Source organism: Eschrichtius robustus, chromosome 20, assembly GCF_028021215.1.
Source record: "Eschrichtius robustus isolate mEscRob2 chromosome 20, mEscRob2.pri, whole genome shotgun sequence".
NCBI lineage: Eukaryota > Metazoa > Chordata > Mammalia > Artiodactyla > Eschrichtiidae > Eschrichtius > Eschrichtius robustus.
The window spans coordinates 21,810,183-21,828,719 of record NC_090843.1 but is presented as its reverse complement, the minus strand read 5'-3'; the positions used below and the strand labels follow the sequence as shown (position 1 = coordinate 21,828,719).

Sequence of the window (18,537 nt, the reverse complement as noted above, 5' to 3'; positions counted from 1 at the left end):
CTCTGGGGGTGGGGAAGGGGAAGCAGGTGGGTGAAGTTTAGGGGACCAGAGAGCAGGTGGGGGAGGCCTGGAGAAGCTTCAAGGAACTTATCTAAGTGTCTTTCCTTTGCCATGGAGAAAAATGACTTGAAACGCCTCTAGAGAAGAGTGTGGCTAATTGGCATGTAAGTTGGGGGTTAAAGAGCGGAAGGAAGAATCTGATTGTTTTTTTAAGTTACTGAGAAAGTGAGAATGTCACTTTGGGCCGAGAGAAATAATTTTTTTCTGGGGTGTGCCTTTCTTTCTACTACAGACCATAGTGGGCCGCTGAGACTTGCAAAAAAAGATTTCTTTTAATCCACCTTCCTTTTTGCAAGCAGCAGTAGAAGGGCCTTTAAATCAAATGCAATCAGCAAACTTGTCTCTTGCGCTTATTCCCCGCTTCACTCCCTGGAATTTGGCACTTGATGGATTCTGGATATGACTTAAGTCTTTTTCCAAATCCAAGACTTGGGGAATTTTGTTAACAGTGCAATAAAATAACTTCATAGTGTTACAGGAGAAACATTAAAGAAATTGTGTGTGTGCTGCTCTCTTTCCTTAAAAAAAAAAAAAAAAAAACAGACAATGTTTCTTTAAAAGACTCCATCTGCAAATCCCATTAGATGTGCATATAAGGTTTCTGATGATTAATAGTTGCCTGCTCGGGTTTTGGTTGGAGGGGATCGTGTGTGTGCTGGTTAACCCCTCCCTCTCCTCTCTCACATTTCACTTCAGAAATCTGTCACTCTCTCCCCACCGCAGGATTTAAAAGTGTGTCTCAGCAGCCCTGGACCAGCTCTTTGCAGGCATTTGCTGCGGGCTCCAAGACAAGCACTCATCAGCTGGTGCGTCTGGGCTGGGACAGTGAAAATGTTTAGTGTCATCGGCGACAAATACACGTACAGGGGACCCCGCTAGGCAGGTTGGTGTGTCGGAGGGGGGGACCAGGAAGCCAGGAACGAAGTCCAACATAGGTGCGGGCACACGTATGTGTGGCCAGACACATGTGTGCGTAACTGTAAGGAACAACTTTAGCTTTGGTTTTTGTTTTGGTTCCTGAGGTGAATTTTCTGTTGAACCTTTTTCCCTCCTGTTAAAAAAAAATTTTTTTTTTTGCATTTTTAACACTTTGAATATAAAAAGTGTAAGACTCCAGCCTTTGAAAGGACTGAGGCGTGCATCAGACAGCAGATGGATCCAGTGGCCAGCAGCTGCATGAGGGGCCCCCATCCCCCGGCCCCGGTCTGGGGATGCCTTCGAAACCCTCACTCAGAAGGCAGTGGGGCCTCAGGCCTCCCCCACTACCCGCCAACCCCGTTCTCCTTCCACCAGAAGCCAGACTTCCCAGCGACAGCAACAGCAGCGTACCCTGACTTCTCGGCCTCCTGCTTGGCGGCCACCCCACACAGCCTACCCCGGGAGGAGCGCGGCTTCACTGAGCAGCACCCCGCCTTCCCACAACCCCCCGATTGGCACTTCCCTGTCTCGGAGGCCCGGCATAGGCTCAACCTGGGCCCAGCAGGGGGCTCCAAGGAGATGGGGGCCAGCAGCCCAGGCCTGGTGGACACCACGGGAGGCCCAGGCGAGGACTACGAGGTCCTTGGGAGCACTGCCAATGGGACGGAGAAGAAGTCAACCAGGCGGAAAAAGGAGAGTTCAGGTAAGTGGCTGAGGAACAGTTGACCATTCCTTTGCTGTGTGACCTTGAGGAGGTTGCTTGCCCTCTCTGAGCCTAGGCATCCTGACCATGAATGCGAAACAATAAGATCTAATCTACCCAAAGGCAGGAGACTTAGAACAGTTACCTTTGGGGTTGCTTCTACTCAGAGTTCTAGGAGTCTCTGGTGACGGGGGCTATGTCTGTGTCCTCAGCTCTCCTGGGTCCCAGGAAGGATGTGCCGGCAAGAGAATGAAACAGGATCCACAAAGATTTGCAGGACATGTGGGACAGAGCCTCTGGGTACAGGCTGGCAAGGGCTGGAGAGGGGCTTTCCTGAACCAGGCTGCCTCTGGGTCATGCTTCTCCCCACCATGCCCCAGCCAGCTCCAAATGGTCCCAGAGCCCCAGGGCTTGCTCCCCAGGGGAGTCAGCTGAGACCAAGGCTCGGAGGGCTAGGACCAAGGCTGGGACCTCGGGCAGTCAAGTAGAACCAGGACTCCGTGTCTCCAGGAATCTAGAGGGAGAGAAGCAGACATAGCACAGGGACGCAAGAGGCAGGCACTAAGATTTGGGGCAGACCGCCCATGAGGTATCGCCCTCCGCAGCTGAGCTGTGCCCAGGCCAAGGGGCAGCTCAGCATGCTAAGGTCTGGGTGACCCCCTCAAAAGGCCACTCCTCTGAGGAGGCCTCCTGAGGGATCGCCAGTCTTGGAGAAAGTCAGGGAGGCAGGCAGCAAAGGGCAAGCACTGGACCTCAGAATGCAGGTAAAGCCCTGTTCGGCGCTGGAGCAGCAGAGGCCAGATGATGGAGCTGACCTGCTTGTTCAGACCCCAGCTAAAGTCCATCTCCTCCTGGTTGGGGGGACCTGTTGTTTCCTCATTTCCCTGTGGGACCTCCCCCCGCAACAGCCTCTCTCACTGCCTATTCACCTTTTGTCTGGTTCCCTGTCCCCACCTTGCCCGGAACAAGACAGTGGCCTTGCCTCCTGCCCCCACTGCCCCACTACGTCCTCCTGACGGCCACCCTTGGGGCACATCTGTCTGTCTGAACCTACAGAAGACCTTTCATGGGGCTAACAAGGGGCAGGCAGCAAATGAGAGGACCGACTAACCAACGAGAACACTCTCTGCTTTGCTTTACGAAGCACTTTCAAAGTAGCACAGATTTCCCGATCATCTTTTTTTTTGCCAAGCATTGGCAGAGGTCCTGGGACTTCAGGGATGAATAAGGTGGTCTCACCCCCAAAGAGTTCAGACTGAGAGGGAGGAGAAGCCAGCAGATACCTGTCTGGCAGTGGATGTGCTATGATCTAGGGGGTTCGAGGTGCTGCAGGAAACATACGATAACTCTTTTGAGTCCCACAAGTTTTCGAGTTTGGTACAGCAGGTCTTATCAGTGACTTGATTCTTTACACGTGGAAAAGGAGAGACTGAAAAGTCTGAGGGGATCTCTGCTAGCATGGAGTCAAAACAGAGTGATCCACTCATCTCAACGTACCCAGGACTTTTCTGGTTTTAGCATTGAAAGTCTAGTGTCCCCGGGACAGTTGGTCACCCTAGAAGAAAGCTCAAACCCCAGACTTCAGACCCCGAATCCCACACCCTTCAGTAGATCTCAAGCAGAATCCTCATTGTGAAATATCTGGTCTCCATGCTTGAAGAAGCCCCTCATTGTGTTCACAGTGGATGATAAAAACCGCAGCCTTCCTGGCTGCTAAATAGAAGGGCCCTTTAAATCCCCAGCCAGTTAAACCCGGAACTATTCCTAAGCCTGGATGGAGAGCTGCAGAGAATGGGGCACTTTCTGCTTCTCATCTCCAATGAGCTGTCAGCCACTTGGCTCTGCGCCTAGTTGAAGAGCTCTCCCCTCCTTGGCGCCTGCCACCGTAGCTCCTCCATCTCTGCCCACATCCACCTTGGCTGCATCCAGCCACTTTCCAGGGAACTGTGAGCCAAGAGCGTTGGGAAGGCATGGGCAAAGCCAAGGGCTGGGCTTAGGCAAGCTCATTCCATGTTTCAGCAAGACCCAAATGCACCATCTTTCCTTTTGGCAAGTGGCCCATGGATGGCGCTGCTCACTTGCCAAGCAGCTGGCCATGCCAGAGCACCCTCTTCATAGGGTCAGCCTCTGGAGGGGGGAGGTTCCCAGCCAGGAGGGAGCCTGGGCTCTCCCTCAAGGTCCCCTCAGAAGCAGCAGCAGAAGCAGCAGTCTCACAAAACAGGGCACAGCGAGCTGACTCTCATTCATTCTCTGGGGTTCCAGACCCTCTCTGGTCAGCATGGAAAGCTTTATTGCACGGCTGCTTGCATCTTCCTTCAGAATTTAACTGAAGGGGAAGGAGGCAGGAAAGATCAGTTTTGTAAGAGCCTAAAGAAAAGGGAAAGCGATGGGCAAGGCACACAACCAACTCCAGGAGTCTGGAGTTCAGTTCACAAGAGACAAACCCACGAGGACCCCTTCCCCACCCTACCAATCCTGAGCCACTGGTTGGATTCTCTATTTTAAATTTTGACATCCTGCTCATTGTGGATTTTTGTATTAATTTTGATTTTTTAAAACTTTGCGTTAAAATATTCTTTCTCTTGATTACTGAGGTTTTTGGCACCCCTTGCATTTTGCACTCATCGTGTCTCACGCACCTCACCCTGGCCCCTGCTAAGCCATCTCTGGAAGGTTAACCAGCATTGCTCAGAAGTGTGTTTTCCATCACGCTTCACAATCAGGCAGTCAGGTTGCAGGGTCGGCACTGCCACTTTTGGCTGCTTGACTTTGGGAAAGGTCTTAAATTCTTGGAGCCTCTGTTTCCCCAGCTGTAAAATGAGACTATAACAATATCACTCTCCATATGGAGTCACTGTGAAGGTTAAATTCTGTGATCTGTGAGATTAACACTGTGCCTGGCACATGAGTTCGATAAATAGCAGCTATGAATTGTATTAGGCCCATATTTCCAGAACCAGTCTTCAGCACATAGAATCTGATAAATAGCCCTATGTTATGGGGGACAGTGGAATTGAATATTTCAAATACGCTGTCTCAGAAATTCCTGAGTCTGGGGTATAAGATGTGGGAATTTCTCGCAATCATTGTTGGTCCTGAAATCCAGTTGCCATTAATTAGGAGCCTGGAGCTCAGAGATCTGCCAGAGAGGCTGGGGTAGGGAGGTGAGTCATGCCTGGTAAACGTGTCCCATACTGGCTGGCCTGGCCAGGGGGGTCCGGTAACAGAAAGTTACTGAAAGTTTGTTTCAAAAGGAACGTTCTCTGCTCTCTCCTCTTCTTCCTCTGCCAGCCCCAGCTGCTCCCCCATCACTCCCCATTACTGGAAGTGGAGCTGATTTGCTCAAGGAAATGGTCAGGAAAGCAGGGGTCCTCGGCTCCCACCCTGAGACTTTCTCTTGGTTCACAGCACAAAACTGATTTAGGAGACAGCTGTGATATTAACTCATCCCAACGACTCCCGCCCTGGGGCCAGGGGGTGTTAAAGACCCCTGCTGGCAAGGACAGCTGCAAGGCCACTCTTGTTTGCCCCCAATCTGTCGTTGCTACCGTGGTCGTCTTTAATTTATGGGAATGAAGGATTTCGCGGTGATTTCCTGACGGGGTTCAAGGGAAGGTCACACGTGATCAGCCCGGCTACAGGTGAATCTGATCGCCCGCCTGGGAGAGTCGCGGTGCCCCAGATCAGCGCCACTCGCCAACACTCTGACATACTCACTCTGCCTTCATCAGACTCGCTTTGCCCCATCCTCCTGCAGCTCCAACACGCGTGCCTCCCAGGGCTCCTCCTTCCCCGATTTCTCCCCTGCAAGATCTGATGTCCACCTCCCCCTGCCCAGCTTACGTGCACTCTCAATTTCCCCTGAGGTTGAAAAATCCTCCACAGATTGGCCTCTTTCCCTGCTTATTTCCCCCTACAGGCCACCCCTCCCACCTCCATCTCCACTCACCTTGCCACGAAAACATACCAGTTTACTTGTCTTGCAAAGGCAGCCCACTTTTTCTCCCCATGCCCCCGCCCCCCACATTTGCTCAGTTCTTCGCCTTGCCTCAAACACCCTTCTCTTCCCGGGCTCTTCTGCCTACTTATTTTAACATCCAGCTTGAAAGCCACCTACTCCAAGGACCCTCCCTTTCTTTCCTTCCTCCCTTCCTTCCTTCTTTGCTTTATGACTTCACTTGTACCTACCATCATTTCAGCGAAAGTTACAGTTTAGAAGTTTCAAACTATAGTATCGCTAGAACCTGTGCTGATTTTATAAATACAGCTTATAACTTCATAAAGGAGCTCCCCTGAGATTTCTTACCTTTGAACATCTTGCATTCGAAATCTGCTTTTTTAAAAATTGTGGTCAAGAACACATAATGTAAGATTTACCATCATAACCATTTTTGAGTGTGCAGTTCGGAAGCATTAACCATATGCATATTGTTGTGCAACAGATCTCTAGAACTTCTTCCTCTTATAAAAGGAAAACTCTATATCTGTTGAAAAACAAGTCCCCTTTACCCTCTCCCCACGGGCCCTGGCAACCAGCGTTCTACCCTCCGGTTTCTAAAAATTTGATTACTTTAGATACCTCATGTAAGTGGAATCAAGCAGTATCTGTCTTTTTGTGACTGGTTTAGCTCACTTAGCATGAGGTCCTCAAGGCTCATCCATGTTGTAGCATATGATAGGATTTCTTTATTTTTTAAGGCTGAATAATATTCTATTGTATGTGTGTGCACATTTTCTTCATCCATTCATCTGTCAGTGGACACTCGGGTTGCTTCCACCTCTTGGCTATTATGAATAATTCTGCAATGAATATGGGTGTGCAAATATCTCTTCGAGATCCTGCTTTGAATTCTTTTGGATATATAACCAGAAGTAGGACTGCTGGATCAGGTGGTAATTCCATTCTTAATTTTTTGAGGAACCTCTATACTGTTTTCCATAGCAGCTGTACTATTTCACAATCCCACCAACAGTGCACAGAGTTCCAATTTCTCCTTTCTCCACATCCTTGCCAACACTTGTTATTTCCTAGGGTTTTTTTGATAGTAGTCATGCTAGTAGGTATGAGGTGATAACTTCATTGTGGTTTTGATTTGTATTTCCCTAATGACTGGTGATGTTGAGCATCTTTTCATATACTTATTGGCCATTTGTATATCTTCTTTGGAGAAATGTCTATTCAAGTTCTCTGTCCAGGTTTAAATTGGACTGTTTGATTTTTGTTGTTGACTTGTAGGAGTTGTTTATATATTCTGGATATTAATCCCTTATCAGACATATGGCCCACAAATATTTTCTCCCATTCCTTAGGTTGCCTTTTTATTCTGTTGATTGTTTCCTTTGCTACACAGAAATTTTTAAGTTTGACATAGTTTTGTCTATTTTTGCTTTTGTTGACTATGCTTTTGGTGTCATATCCAAGAAATCATCACCAAATCCAATGTCATGAAGCTTTCCCTCCATGTTTTCTTCTAGGAGTTTTCTAGGTCTTACATTTTTAGGTCTTTAATGCATTTCGAGTTAATTTTTACATATGGTGTAAGTTAAGGATCCAACTTTATTCTTTTGCCTGTGGAGATCCAGTTTTCCCAGCACCATTTGTTGAAGACTGTGCCTTCCCCACTGTGTAGCCTTGGCACCTTTGTTGAAGATCATTTGACCATCTACGTGAGGGCTTACTTCTGGGCTCTCTATTCTGTTCCATTGATCTAAGTGTCTGTTTTTGTGCCAGTACCATAATGATTTGATTACTGTATCTTTGTAATATGTTTTGAAATCAGGAAGCCTGAGGCCTCCAGCTTTGTTTTTCTTTCTCAAGGTTGTTTTGGCTATTCAGGGTTCTTTGAGACCCCATGTGAATTTTTGGATGATTTTTTTTTCTATTCTTGCAAAAAAATGCCATTGGGATTTTGATAGGGATTGCATTGAATCTGAAGATCACTTTGGGTAGTAAGGACATTTTAACAATATTAAGTCTTTCAATCCATGAACACAGGATGTCTTTCCATTTATTTGTGCCTTTAATTTCTTTCAGCAATGTTTTGTAATTTTCATTGTACAAGTCTTTTGCCTCCTTAGTTCAGTTTATTCCTACGTATCTTATCCTTTTTGATGCTATTATAAATGGAATTGTTTTCTTAATTTCCCTTTTGGATTGTTCATTTTTCATGTATAGAAACACAGATGATTTGTGCATGCTGATTCTGTAAACTGCAACCTTGCTGAATTTATTTATTAGTTCTAAGAGGCTTTTGTGGAATCTTTAGGGTTTTCCACATACAAGATTATTTCATCTATAAACAGAGATTACTTTACTTCTTCCTTTCTGATGTAGATGCCTTTTATTTCTTTTTCTTGCCTGAGTGCTCTGGCTAGGACTTCCAGTATTATATTGAATAGAAATGGTGACAGTGGGCATCCTTTCCCTAGTTTCTGATATTAGAGTAAACTATTTCAGTTTTTCACCACTGAGTATGATGTTAGCTATGGGCTTTTCATATATGGCCTTTATTATACTGAGATAATTTCCTTCTACTCTTAGTTTGTTGAGTGTCCAAGAATCCTTTCATGACCTCTCTCCCCTCACACATGGAGCATACCTTGCTGACATCTCCATCTTAGAATCAAACCACAGTTGGCCTGTATCCAGAGTTCTAGATGCATATGGCTGCCTTTTTCCTTAAAATTGAAGTGTCTAGAGGGCTGGAATGCTATCTGATTCACCTGCGCAGTCTCCCTAGCACCTACTGAAACATTTGTACACAGGAGAAGCTCATTCAATGTCTGGCCAATAGCCTCTAGTGCAGCCTGGCATTCAGTCATTCATTTTCTCACTTTCTCTCTGAGAGTGGCTCCACCGCCTGGCATGAGGGTTTTCACCATGCGTGATGTGCTTCTGTAAAATGCATCAGGATTTTTACAGTCTCACTCACAAAAAAGTGTGCAGAGAGCCAGACTTCAGTCATAAAACCAGCCCAGGGTCAGGGTGAGTGCTGGGTCAGAAAGATGTGTAAATATCCACATGCAGGCTGGACTTGCAGGAATCCGCTACAGGATACTGGGGTTGCATCCCAAGTACTCCCATGGCTGGAGCTGCTGTGGCTGAGCAAGAAAGGGGACCCACCACGGCCAGGCAGTTAGGGGGGCTCACGGCTGGGCAACGAGAGGGCCCAGCTGCCACATGGACAAGTGACTGTGCTCTCCAGTCTAGAGGAAATGGCACCTTTGTCTGATTTGCAGAGCCATCCCTATGGCCTTGCATCAGCCTTGCCAAGCACCCCCCAGTGGCCTTGCTCCCTCTCTCTCCTCAGTGATAAGCGCGGCTATGGGGAGTTGGGGGCATCTTAGTTTGCTTGGGCTGCCATAACAAATACCAAAAACTGGGTAGCTTAAACAACAGACATTTATTTTCCCACAGTTCTGGAAGCTGGAAGTCAAAGATCAAGATGCTGGCAGGTTTGGTTTCTGCCGAGGCTTCTCTCTTTGGCTGGCAGACAGCCACCTTTTTGTCGTGTCTTCACATGGCCTTTCCTCTGTGCGTGCACATCCCTGTGGCTCTCTGTGTGTCCTAATCTCTTCTTATGAAGACACTAGTCAGACTGGATTAGGGCTCACCCTAACTGCCTCATTTTAATTTAATCCCCTCTTGAAAGACCCTATCTCAAAATACAGTCACATTCAGAAGTACTGGGGGTTAGAATTTCAACATATTAATTGGTGGGGGGGACACGGTTCAGCCCATAAACAGAGGGTACAGGGACAAGGTTCTAGCAGTGGGACAAATGCTCCAGTCCCGGGTCCGTTGGCTGCTAGAGTTTGTCCATTCAGACAGAGCGCTGCTTCTGGCCACAGGCAGATCCCCGCATTCTTCTCTTACTCCCATCAAGAGAGAAGAAAAAAAGTGGAGACTGTTTTACGAATGAATCTCTAAAGAAGCAGCCTGTTTGACAGAGGAGGAAGGAAAGGAGGTAATAACAAAATAAATGGACAACCTCAGTGAGTGTCACCTGGGTCACAAACGTGACGCCGAGTATCAGGCTGAGTGATCTCAGATCCACACTCACCCCTTGCTGAGGGGCAGGACTCGAGGCCCCTGCAGACCCTTGGGGCCAGCTTCCCCAGTGCCCACTCCGCTCACGGAATCAGGGTGCCCTGGCCTCTGGCCAGGATTCCTCTCGCAGTCCCCACCCCCTTTCCAGCCTCTTCTATGCCATGTTTTCCTTGAACTCAGTGGAGAAGCGGTGTGAGCAATGGGCCCTGGGTGACAGCTGAGGGTGACATCTGGAACTGATAAACACAAACAAAGCCCAGCGCGGCTCACGCCTGCCCCAACAGTCTCAGAAATTTGCCTGCTGCTCCAGCCTCTCATTTCCACCGCCCCCGTGCCCCCTCCACTTCTCTGCTCCCCTCTTCCATGGCCCCCACACCCCATCTCCTCACCAAGTCCATTCCACTCTCCCTCATCACTGCCCACCCTCGCCCAGCCCCCGCCACCTGGGACTCTCAGCAAAGACGACTCTAGCCCCAGGTATTCCCATCCCTGAATCCCCCAGCCCCACTGCTGGGCTCCTCAAAGAGGCTGGGAGCCTCACCAGGTCTCTTCAGGCCCCCATGGGAGAGAGAAAGGGCCCAGACATTGAGGTGGGTCGGGGCCCAGAGAGAAAGTCAAGACAGTCCCAGGAAGCCAGGGAGGTCTGGATGCAAACGCCCATCTGGTCTTGGGACTGGCTCCGTCCAGGTCTTGTCTATTTTCAGGGCTTTGACTCCTCCCTCTGAAGTTGAAAGTATCAAAACTAATGAGCACATTAAAGGTCTGGTCTGTAGCCCAGGAAGCTGTAGACCCCATTTTCAGAGGATTTGCCAAGGGGAGTCCCAGGGAGGCAGACCTGGACCCAGACCCAGACGCCATCCCTGGAGCGAGCACAGCTCCATACTCATCACCACTGCAGTGCAGTGACATAGCCTGAACTGGTCCCAGGGGACTTCTGGCAAGCCATTTAGTCTCTGGGTCTTAATTTCCTCATCTGTTCCATGGGCTAATGTGTACCTCACCTACCTCACAGGATAATTAAGAGGATCCAGTAGGAAGCAGCCTAACAGTCAGGAAATAGCTTCCTATCAAGGAAATCTGGGTTCTCAGCCCAATTCTGCTGCTAACTTGCTGTGTGTCTTTAGGCAAGTTTCTTACCTTCTCTAGGCTCACCTGTAAGAGGTAAAGGCCACATCAGATCATCTCTAAGTCCCCTTCCAGGTCTACTATTCTATGATTCTGTAGTACAGAGGAAAGCCCAAAAGCAGTTTATCTCTGGGGGAAAGAAATCCACTGTCACTTGTCAACTGCAAAGTGCTACTTGAATATGGGGCTTGTGGCTGTCTATCTGGTCCTGGATAGAAATTTATGTTAAATGGCTGTGAGAGTTGGGGAGTAGGAATACAGGACTTCAAAAAGGCATGTTCCCCAAGGTCTCTCTGAACCTCCCCGTAGTTCCGATAAAGCTGTCTGCTAACTTTAAGAAGGTCTGCCAAACGTGACAGCTATTTATGAAATAATTTACCTCGGATGGTGTAAAAGCTCATGGTGGAAACCGCAATCACACACACATCCTGTTTGCATTTCTCTGGGCGCTCTGGACCATTCCATCATGGCCCTGCTCCCTCTGAGGGTGTGCAGAGGGTGGGGCGGGGCCGGAGGGCTCCTCCTTAACCACAGAGGCAGCCAGCTGAGCACCGGCCTCCTCCCTCTGCAGTCCTGGAAGAGGCACCCGCTGGCCCTGAGGAAGAATCAGGACCAGGAGGGCTGACGTGAATCGTCACACTGATCAGTTCTAGTTACTGTGCCTGGAAGCAATAGAGACACAGATTCAAGTACAGATGTGCAAAAGTAGTGGAGAAGGGAAAACAGTTAAAAGGCCAGACATTGAAAAGGCATCCCTTTCACACAGCTCTGGAGACGTGGCACCTTGAGATGCACTGTGTTTTATCTCCGCCTGTGTCATCTCTCCAACATCATCTCCAGTAGAACCTCTTCTGATGGTTCTCCAAAAAGAGCCTCAGCTGTGTGCCAGGCACTGTGCTAAGTGTTAACACACGTTACCCGTCTCGTCTTAGCTTCTCAGAAACCTTCTGATCACAGTGGGTGAGGCTATTCTGTTTTACAAATGGGGAAACTGAAGCTCAGAGAACTTAAGGGACTTGCCCAAGGTCAGAGAGCCCTTTCTTGGAGCCAGCTAAGGCTCAGGCTCTCCAACAGGTCCTCAGAAATCTCTGCAAACACAACGCCCTTCCACGCAGCTCCAGGCTTGGGGAGCTGCGCATGTCAGAGGGAGAGAGAAATTCCCCAGCATAGCCCTGATCGCTGGGCTGAGGACCTTGGGAAGGCTGCGGAGGGCCTTGGGACAGAATACACACACAGTTCCTTCCTTCTGACTGAAGGGTGTAACCTGGGGCCAAGACAAGAATCTTTGAAACTGGAAGGGACCTCAGATTCCAGGCCGGGGTTTCTCAACAGAAGAGGGAGTAGGGAGAGAAGAGAGTGCCAGGGTGGTGCATTGGAAAAGAACTCTGACAACAGCTCGCCCAGGGAAAGAAGGCCCAGCCCAATCCCATACTTCTACCCATGGGGAAACTGAGGCCAGAGAGGGGAGGGAGGCTCCCCAACAAAGGGATCAAACCATCTTGGGGATAGTATGCATAGGAACTGTGCATGTGAGCCAGCAGAATGGACACTCCCTGGCCAGAAACGGTATAAAAGTACTTATCATTTTTCTTTGTCTTTTCCTATCTGGATGAAAATGTTACCTTTTTTTATACTATTGCAGAACAAAGAGAACCATAACTTCCACTTTCGTTTTCATAGCTAACTTGCCATACTTCTGGCCCCTTTGTCATTTCTAACAGTGATGAAAATTCTTTCCCCTCTGGGAAGCTGATGAGGGACAAGGGTTCTCCCAGTGCCAGATGCCACCCCCTTTAGTGGGTGTTGCCCCGAGGTTCACACAGGGGCTCAGACACTCAGTTCCCAGCCCAGGCTCCTTTGTCCTATTTCTTCTTTCCCTTCCTGAGGCCCCAGTGCCTAAATCAGGATACTAAGAGGTGAGAGAGGAGATGGTCAGCTGCCCCCATAACCAGTCCAAGACCAGCTCCAAAGGGCTCCTCCCTTTATCTCCCCTCTTCTCTCTAGGAAGGATTATGTGCAGGACTCTGTGTGGGGGGGTGGCGGTGGGGGGGTGGGGGTGGGGGTGGTATTTGTGGGGTTTCCATAGGGCACCTGTGCACACCTAAGCAGGCCTGGGAGAAGGGGAGGGTGGGTGTGGGCATCAACCCAGGGCCCCCAGGAGCCCTGGAGGTGGAGACGAGCAGAGCTGCGATGGTCCAGGTCCAGCCGCCAGCCAGCCGACGCAAGATGGAGAACCTGACGCCAGAGTTGATGGCCAAGGCTCTAGTCAGGTGGATCTGGATTTGAATCTCGGTTCTGCCACCCAAAAGCTGCCTGGCACACTGGGCAAGTTCCCGGGCCTCTCTGAGGCTGCTTCTGCCTCTATCTACTGAGAAGGATTTAGCAAACATTTAGCAAGGACCTCCTAAGTGCCAGGTACAGTAGCAAGTGAGAAAAAGCAGTTACATCCCTGGGGAGAGAGCACTATTAATCAAATTATCACACAAATCCACATGATAAAGCTAAAGGGATAATAATACTACCTACTCCTACCTGTGTTGTATGGGGAGGATTAAAGCAGTGACTGCATCGTACGTAGCACGTGGAAGTCTTTAAGAAACGGTAGCTGCTATTACCCCAGCGCCTCAGATGGCATCTCAAGGAATTGAAGAATCGGAAGAATACTTTATATTTGTCCAGAGCTTTAGAGTTTTAAAAGCATTTTCCACACACAGCAGCTTGTCCAAGCTTCCCAAAACCTCTGGGAGGTAGATTTCTGGATGAGAAGCCCAGAGGGGTTAAGCGACTTCCTCAGAGGCTCCAGCAAGAAGATCCAGGATTCAAACCTCGCGGCAAGCCCTCTGGGTTTGACACCCCCGATGCTGCGAAAGGGAAGGGCTGGGAAATACTGAGCCCCAGGACAGGAGCGGATGGGAAACAATCCAGGTTTCCCAGCCTCGCTCTGGGCGCGCGGGCGAGGATGTGCTCCGGAATGGGCGTCCCTCCGCGGCGTGACCGTGACCGCCCCTCCCTCCCGGGCTTGCGCCAGCCAAGGCTGAAAACTCCTGGGGGACCCCAGCCAGGCGGCGCGTCCTTCCCCTCCAGCCCCGGCTCCGCTTCCGGAGGGGTCTGGGCAGACAGCCCGGCAGGAGAACTCGCCCCCTTCCTTCCCGCCCACGGGCGCGCCCGGCAGGCGGCCCACCCGGATCCGGCACGGGCAGCCGAGCATCGGGGCTGCGGGGACCCCCGGCGGCGGCCCCTCCTCCGCCTCCTCTGCTTCCCGGGGGACGCGGGGAGGGGGCGGGCGGCTCCCCCTTCTATCCGGCTCCCGGAGGCGTGGCGCGGGGGCGGAGGACGCGCAGACAGAAATACAAGGGGGACTGCGTGGAAAGCGCTAGAAAGAACCGGCGGGCTGACGTTCCCATCGGGAACGTGGGGTGCACGAGGGGGCTCCACATCCCCATCCCGCTCGGCAATCTGGCTGCTTGGCCGGGTTCCCTGTCTGTACAATAAGGGCAATGAAGTGAAAGACTTCTAACTTTTAGAGCCCTGCGTAAAACGTGCTTCCTGGAGCCCTTCCCCGGCCACGTGGCACGCTTTGGTAGTTCATTGTGTAGGTGTGTCGGTCTCCTTCCTGTGCACTTCTCCATCCACCACCGCCCCTTCCCCTGTTCAGATCACGATACAGTCCTTTCTGGGTGCACTGCACTTTACAGTTTGTAAAGCCTTCCTACATATATTTCATTGGAACACTGCGTGAGTCAAACTGCCTGAGTTGGATTCCTGTCCCTCACCATCACAGATGAACTGGATGAACTTGCACAACTTGCTTCACTTCTCTGTGCTTAGTTTTCTGGTCTATAAAATGGGTCTCATCCTAGAACTCGCCAGGCTGAATTACTGTGAGGATTAAGTGTCTGATGCATGTAAGGTGCTTGATTCCTGTACCCCTGTTACCAGCTGTGGTTGAGCCCCTGCCCTGTTGAACTCAGAGCCTCCTTCTTAAATGAACTTTCCAGACCTGGCCCCTCCTGGTGTCAGAGGGTTGGGGGAGAGGGGGGGAAACTTAAGGCAGCACTTCTCAATTTACATGTGCACACACCTCCCCTGGGGATCTTGCTGAAATGCGGACTCTGATTCAGTAGGTCTGAGGATGGAGTGAGGTGGAGATCCTGCAAGTCTGACAGCTCCCTGGCCACACTACTGCTGCCACCAGGCACCCGCTGAGTAGCCAGGTCTTAGAGCAGAGGTGTGTAACCTTGACCATGTGTCAGAATCATCTGCAAGGCTTGTTAAAACAGATCGCTGGAAAAAAAAAAACAAACAGATCTCTGGGCCCCACTCCCGGAGTTTCTGATTCAGCAGGTGTGTGGTGAGGCCCAAGGATCTGCATCTCTAACAAGTTCCTAGGTGATGTTTCTGTCGCTGAGGACAGAGAACCTCAGTTTTAGAACATCCTGCCCCACAAACTTATAGCCACTGCTAATGTCAAGCTGGGGGTAGGTGGGGAGTGGGGTGGGGGTAGAGATCATTAAACAGCCAAGGGCAGCTTCTTGTGCTTTGGGAATTAAAAACAGTTGGGGTGGGGGAGGTGCGCCTGAGGTTGATATCCAAAAATCTTTCCAGTTCTCTGGGGGTAAAGACGCTAGAATGAATGATAAAGGGACACCGTGGGTTCTTTCTCAGCATCCTTTCAAAATAAGAGCGACAGGGAAAGGCTGCCCTGCTGCTTGAGGACAAAAGAAAGGGAACCAAGGCCCCTGCGGCTCACGTCTTCCTGTTTGGGGCCCTCTCTCCTCAGACAACCAGGAGAACCGAGGGAAGCCGGAGGGCAGCAGCAAGGCCCGCAAGGAGCGGACGGCCTTCACCAAGGAGCAGCTGCGGGAGCTCGAGGCCGAGTTTGCTCATCACAACTACCTGACCCGGCTCCGGAGATACGAGATCGCCGTAAACCTGGACCTCTCCGAGCGGCAGGTGCCCCTCCTCTTCTGGCCATGCCTCTTTTCCTGTGCTCTGTCATACCCCTCTCTTCCCCCGCTTCTCCCAGAACCTTCTTCATCTTCTCCCTCTGCCCCAGTCCAGTGGTCCTCAACTCTGGCTGTACCTGACAATCACCTGCAGAAATTCTAATAACACCAGTGTCTGGGCTCCACCCCTAGAGATTGTTTTCATTGGTCTGAGGTGAAGTCCAGGCATCAGAATTCATCAAAGGTCCCCGAGGTGATTCTCACCTGCAACCAGGGTTGAAACCTCTGATCTGGTTATCCCCAAACTTGAGTGTGCGGTGGAATCATCCAGGCCCTGTTTAAAATGCAGCTTCCGGAGCTCCACAGAGCGATTTTCCAGTAATAATGAGTGGGACCAGGGATCTGCATTTCTAGTAAGTTCTCCAGGTGATTTGGATTTGCAGCTGGTTCCTAGACACACTCTGAGAAAAACTTCCTAGCCCTTTGTTTTGGGCTTTCTCTCAGAGCATTCCACCCATACCCGTGCTCTGACGTGGAATAAAATATTATTATTATTATTATTATTATTGATTGCAGCTTTCAGTTGAGAAAGCATCTGCCAAAGTGCTGGATTTAGAATCAGAGGACTTAGATTCAGATCCTGCCTCTACCCCTTTGTAGCCCTGGGACCTCTGGGAAATGTCTTCTCCTGACCTCTCTTGGTCTCCATCTGTACAGCAGTGTCATAACCCCACCCTGCAGGTTTACCTGCAGGTAAATGCTGAAGCTCAGATGAGAAAATGTCCAGACCAGAGCTATCTAAGCTGAAAAGTGCGTTATAAATGTGCCTAAGGGTGAGGCTGGTGATCCTGTGTTCCCAGATCCTTGGGTAACAGAAGCTAGAGGGAGAGGGTGTTGGCACAGGAGGGGAGGGGCTTGTGAAAGGGGGTGGGGCCAGTGTGACTTTTAGAACTGGTTCTTCTGTCAGGCTTTCTTTATCTGGAGACATAAGACAAGCCTCTGGGCAGATTGGTGGGTCTTCCCTTTCAATTCCTGGAGCCTTTGGAGTCGTGGGGAGGGGGAAGCCGAATTTCGAGCTGGGGGTCCCTGGAGCTGCACCCCAGGTAGCTTGAGCATCAATATGAGGAGGTGGTCACACCTGCCGTGAAGTGACCAGGCTCCTCTGCTTCCTTCATCAGGTCAAAGTGTGGTTCCAGAACCGAAGGATGAAGTGGAAGCGCGTGAAGGGGGGTCAGCCCATCTCCCCCCATGGGCAGGACCCCGAGGATGGGGACTCCGCCGCCTCTCCAAGTTCAGAGTGAAATTCTCCAGGGAGAAAAAAAAGACTGAGGACTGAGCCTCGTACCAACTACCCCCACCCCAATCCTACCTTCACCTTCTCCCACCCACCCAGGGCAGCCTCTCCACACCTCGCAGTGACTCTTGGATAGGAAGCTGCCCAGGGTTCCTGGGAGCCTTGAAGTTTCCCAGAAAGCTCTGTCCAGCATTACTGTGTCTTAGCGGCCCCTTCCCCAGGGCCTTTGCTTCTCACATTTCTCATGGAGTCAGTCATACAGCAGCCAGAACGGACCCTAGTGAATCGCGGGAATAGCTCCAGGGACACTGTTTCTCGGGGTCTCAGCTGCCACTCATGAACACAGGTGCCCCCAAAGAAAGGAAAGGAGACACACACACCCTAGACCACCCTTCCTTTCTGGGCTCTATATCTGAGGCTTTGGGGGACCTCAAAGGTTCCAAAACCCCAGGGAAAATCAGTGTGAGGAAGTTTGAGGACAGAAACTTAGCTGCTACAAATCAGAAGCCATCCCTGGATCCAAATTTGCTGGTGAAATGGGCAAGTTCATGAGCACTAGCTAGAAGCAGACAGTCGGGAGAACAGCCTGGTGTAGGTCTCTGTGGTCCCCACACAGGCCTTTCACGCTGGCTTGACTGGGTTATGAGAATGGACCCAGGACAGCACCTGCTTCTTCAAAATCAATTCAGGGATACACCCAGGACTGTTGAGCAGGACCCCCAGAACACCGGAACAACTATTCCTTTTAAATCTATAATTTCTGGATTGAAAAACCTATCCAGATGCTCACATTATTGAGGTGAGGGCTGGAGAGGTTCCCCTATATTCTAAGAATGAAGCGATTGCTTCATGAAGCGATCATGAAGCGATTGAGGTAAAGGCTGCTGGGTGAGAACCTAGAAATGTGGAACCCTGGCATGAAAGTTTCTCCAGCTGCAATGTCCTGTGCTTTCAAAGAACTCTGACCGCAAATAAGGACCCAAAAAAGTCCCCCTTTCTCCATGGGATGCATCTGTGGCCCTCCAATGTGTTCCACAAATGCTATTATGACTGGAAGAGCTGCCACGTTTATGTGTGTGGACTGCCCAGATGCCCTGGGACTGTTGGCCAAACAACCTGGGGTGACTGACGCCTTGAGAGAGACCCCCTGCCTGCCTCAGTGCTCTGTCCCCCCAAACCAGCTGGTGTTGCAGAGGGAGGTCAGCAAGAGTTTGGAGCTCTTGTATGTAGATGTAACCATTCACGTGTTTAAAAAAAAAAAAAAAAAACCCACCTCCCCATCCCCGAAAGGACAGATGCTGTGGAAAATGATTGCCAAATGGCTGGTTAGAGCATGTGTAATTTTTTCTAAAGCATACTTCATCTGTTTTCTTTAGATTACATCAAGTTAACTGTGTAAGGTCAATTCACTTAGTAAGAAAACTCTTCGAGAAATAAAATC

At 50.2% G+C, this 18,537-nt stretch overlaps 1 protein-coding gene across 1 annotated transcript; it reads left to right on the top strand.

Annotated features, from left to right (window-relative positions):
* Positions 1 to 1,212: 1,212 nt before the first annotated feature.
* On the top strand, positions 1,213 to 17,103 carry MEOX1 (mesenchyme homeobox 1). Its single transcript, XM_068529773.1, has 3 exons — positions 1,213 to 1,681; positions 15,637 to 15,809; positions 16,981 to 17,103. The coding sequence occupies exons 1-3, from the start codon at positions 1,213 to 1,215 to the stop codon at positions 17,101 to 17,103; spliced, it is 765 nt and encodes a 254-aa protein (XP_068385874.1).
* The last annotated feature ends 1,434 nt before the right edge of the window (positions 17,104 to 18,537 follow it).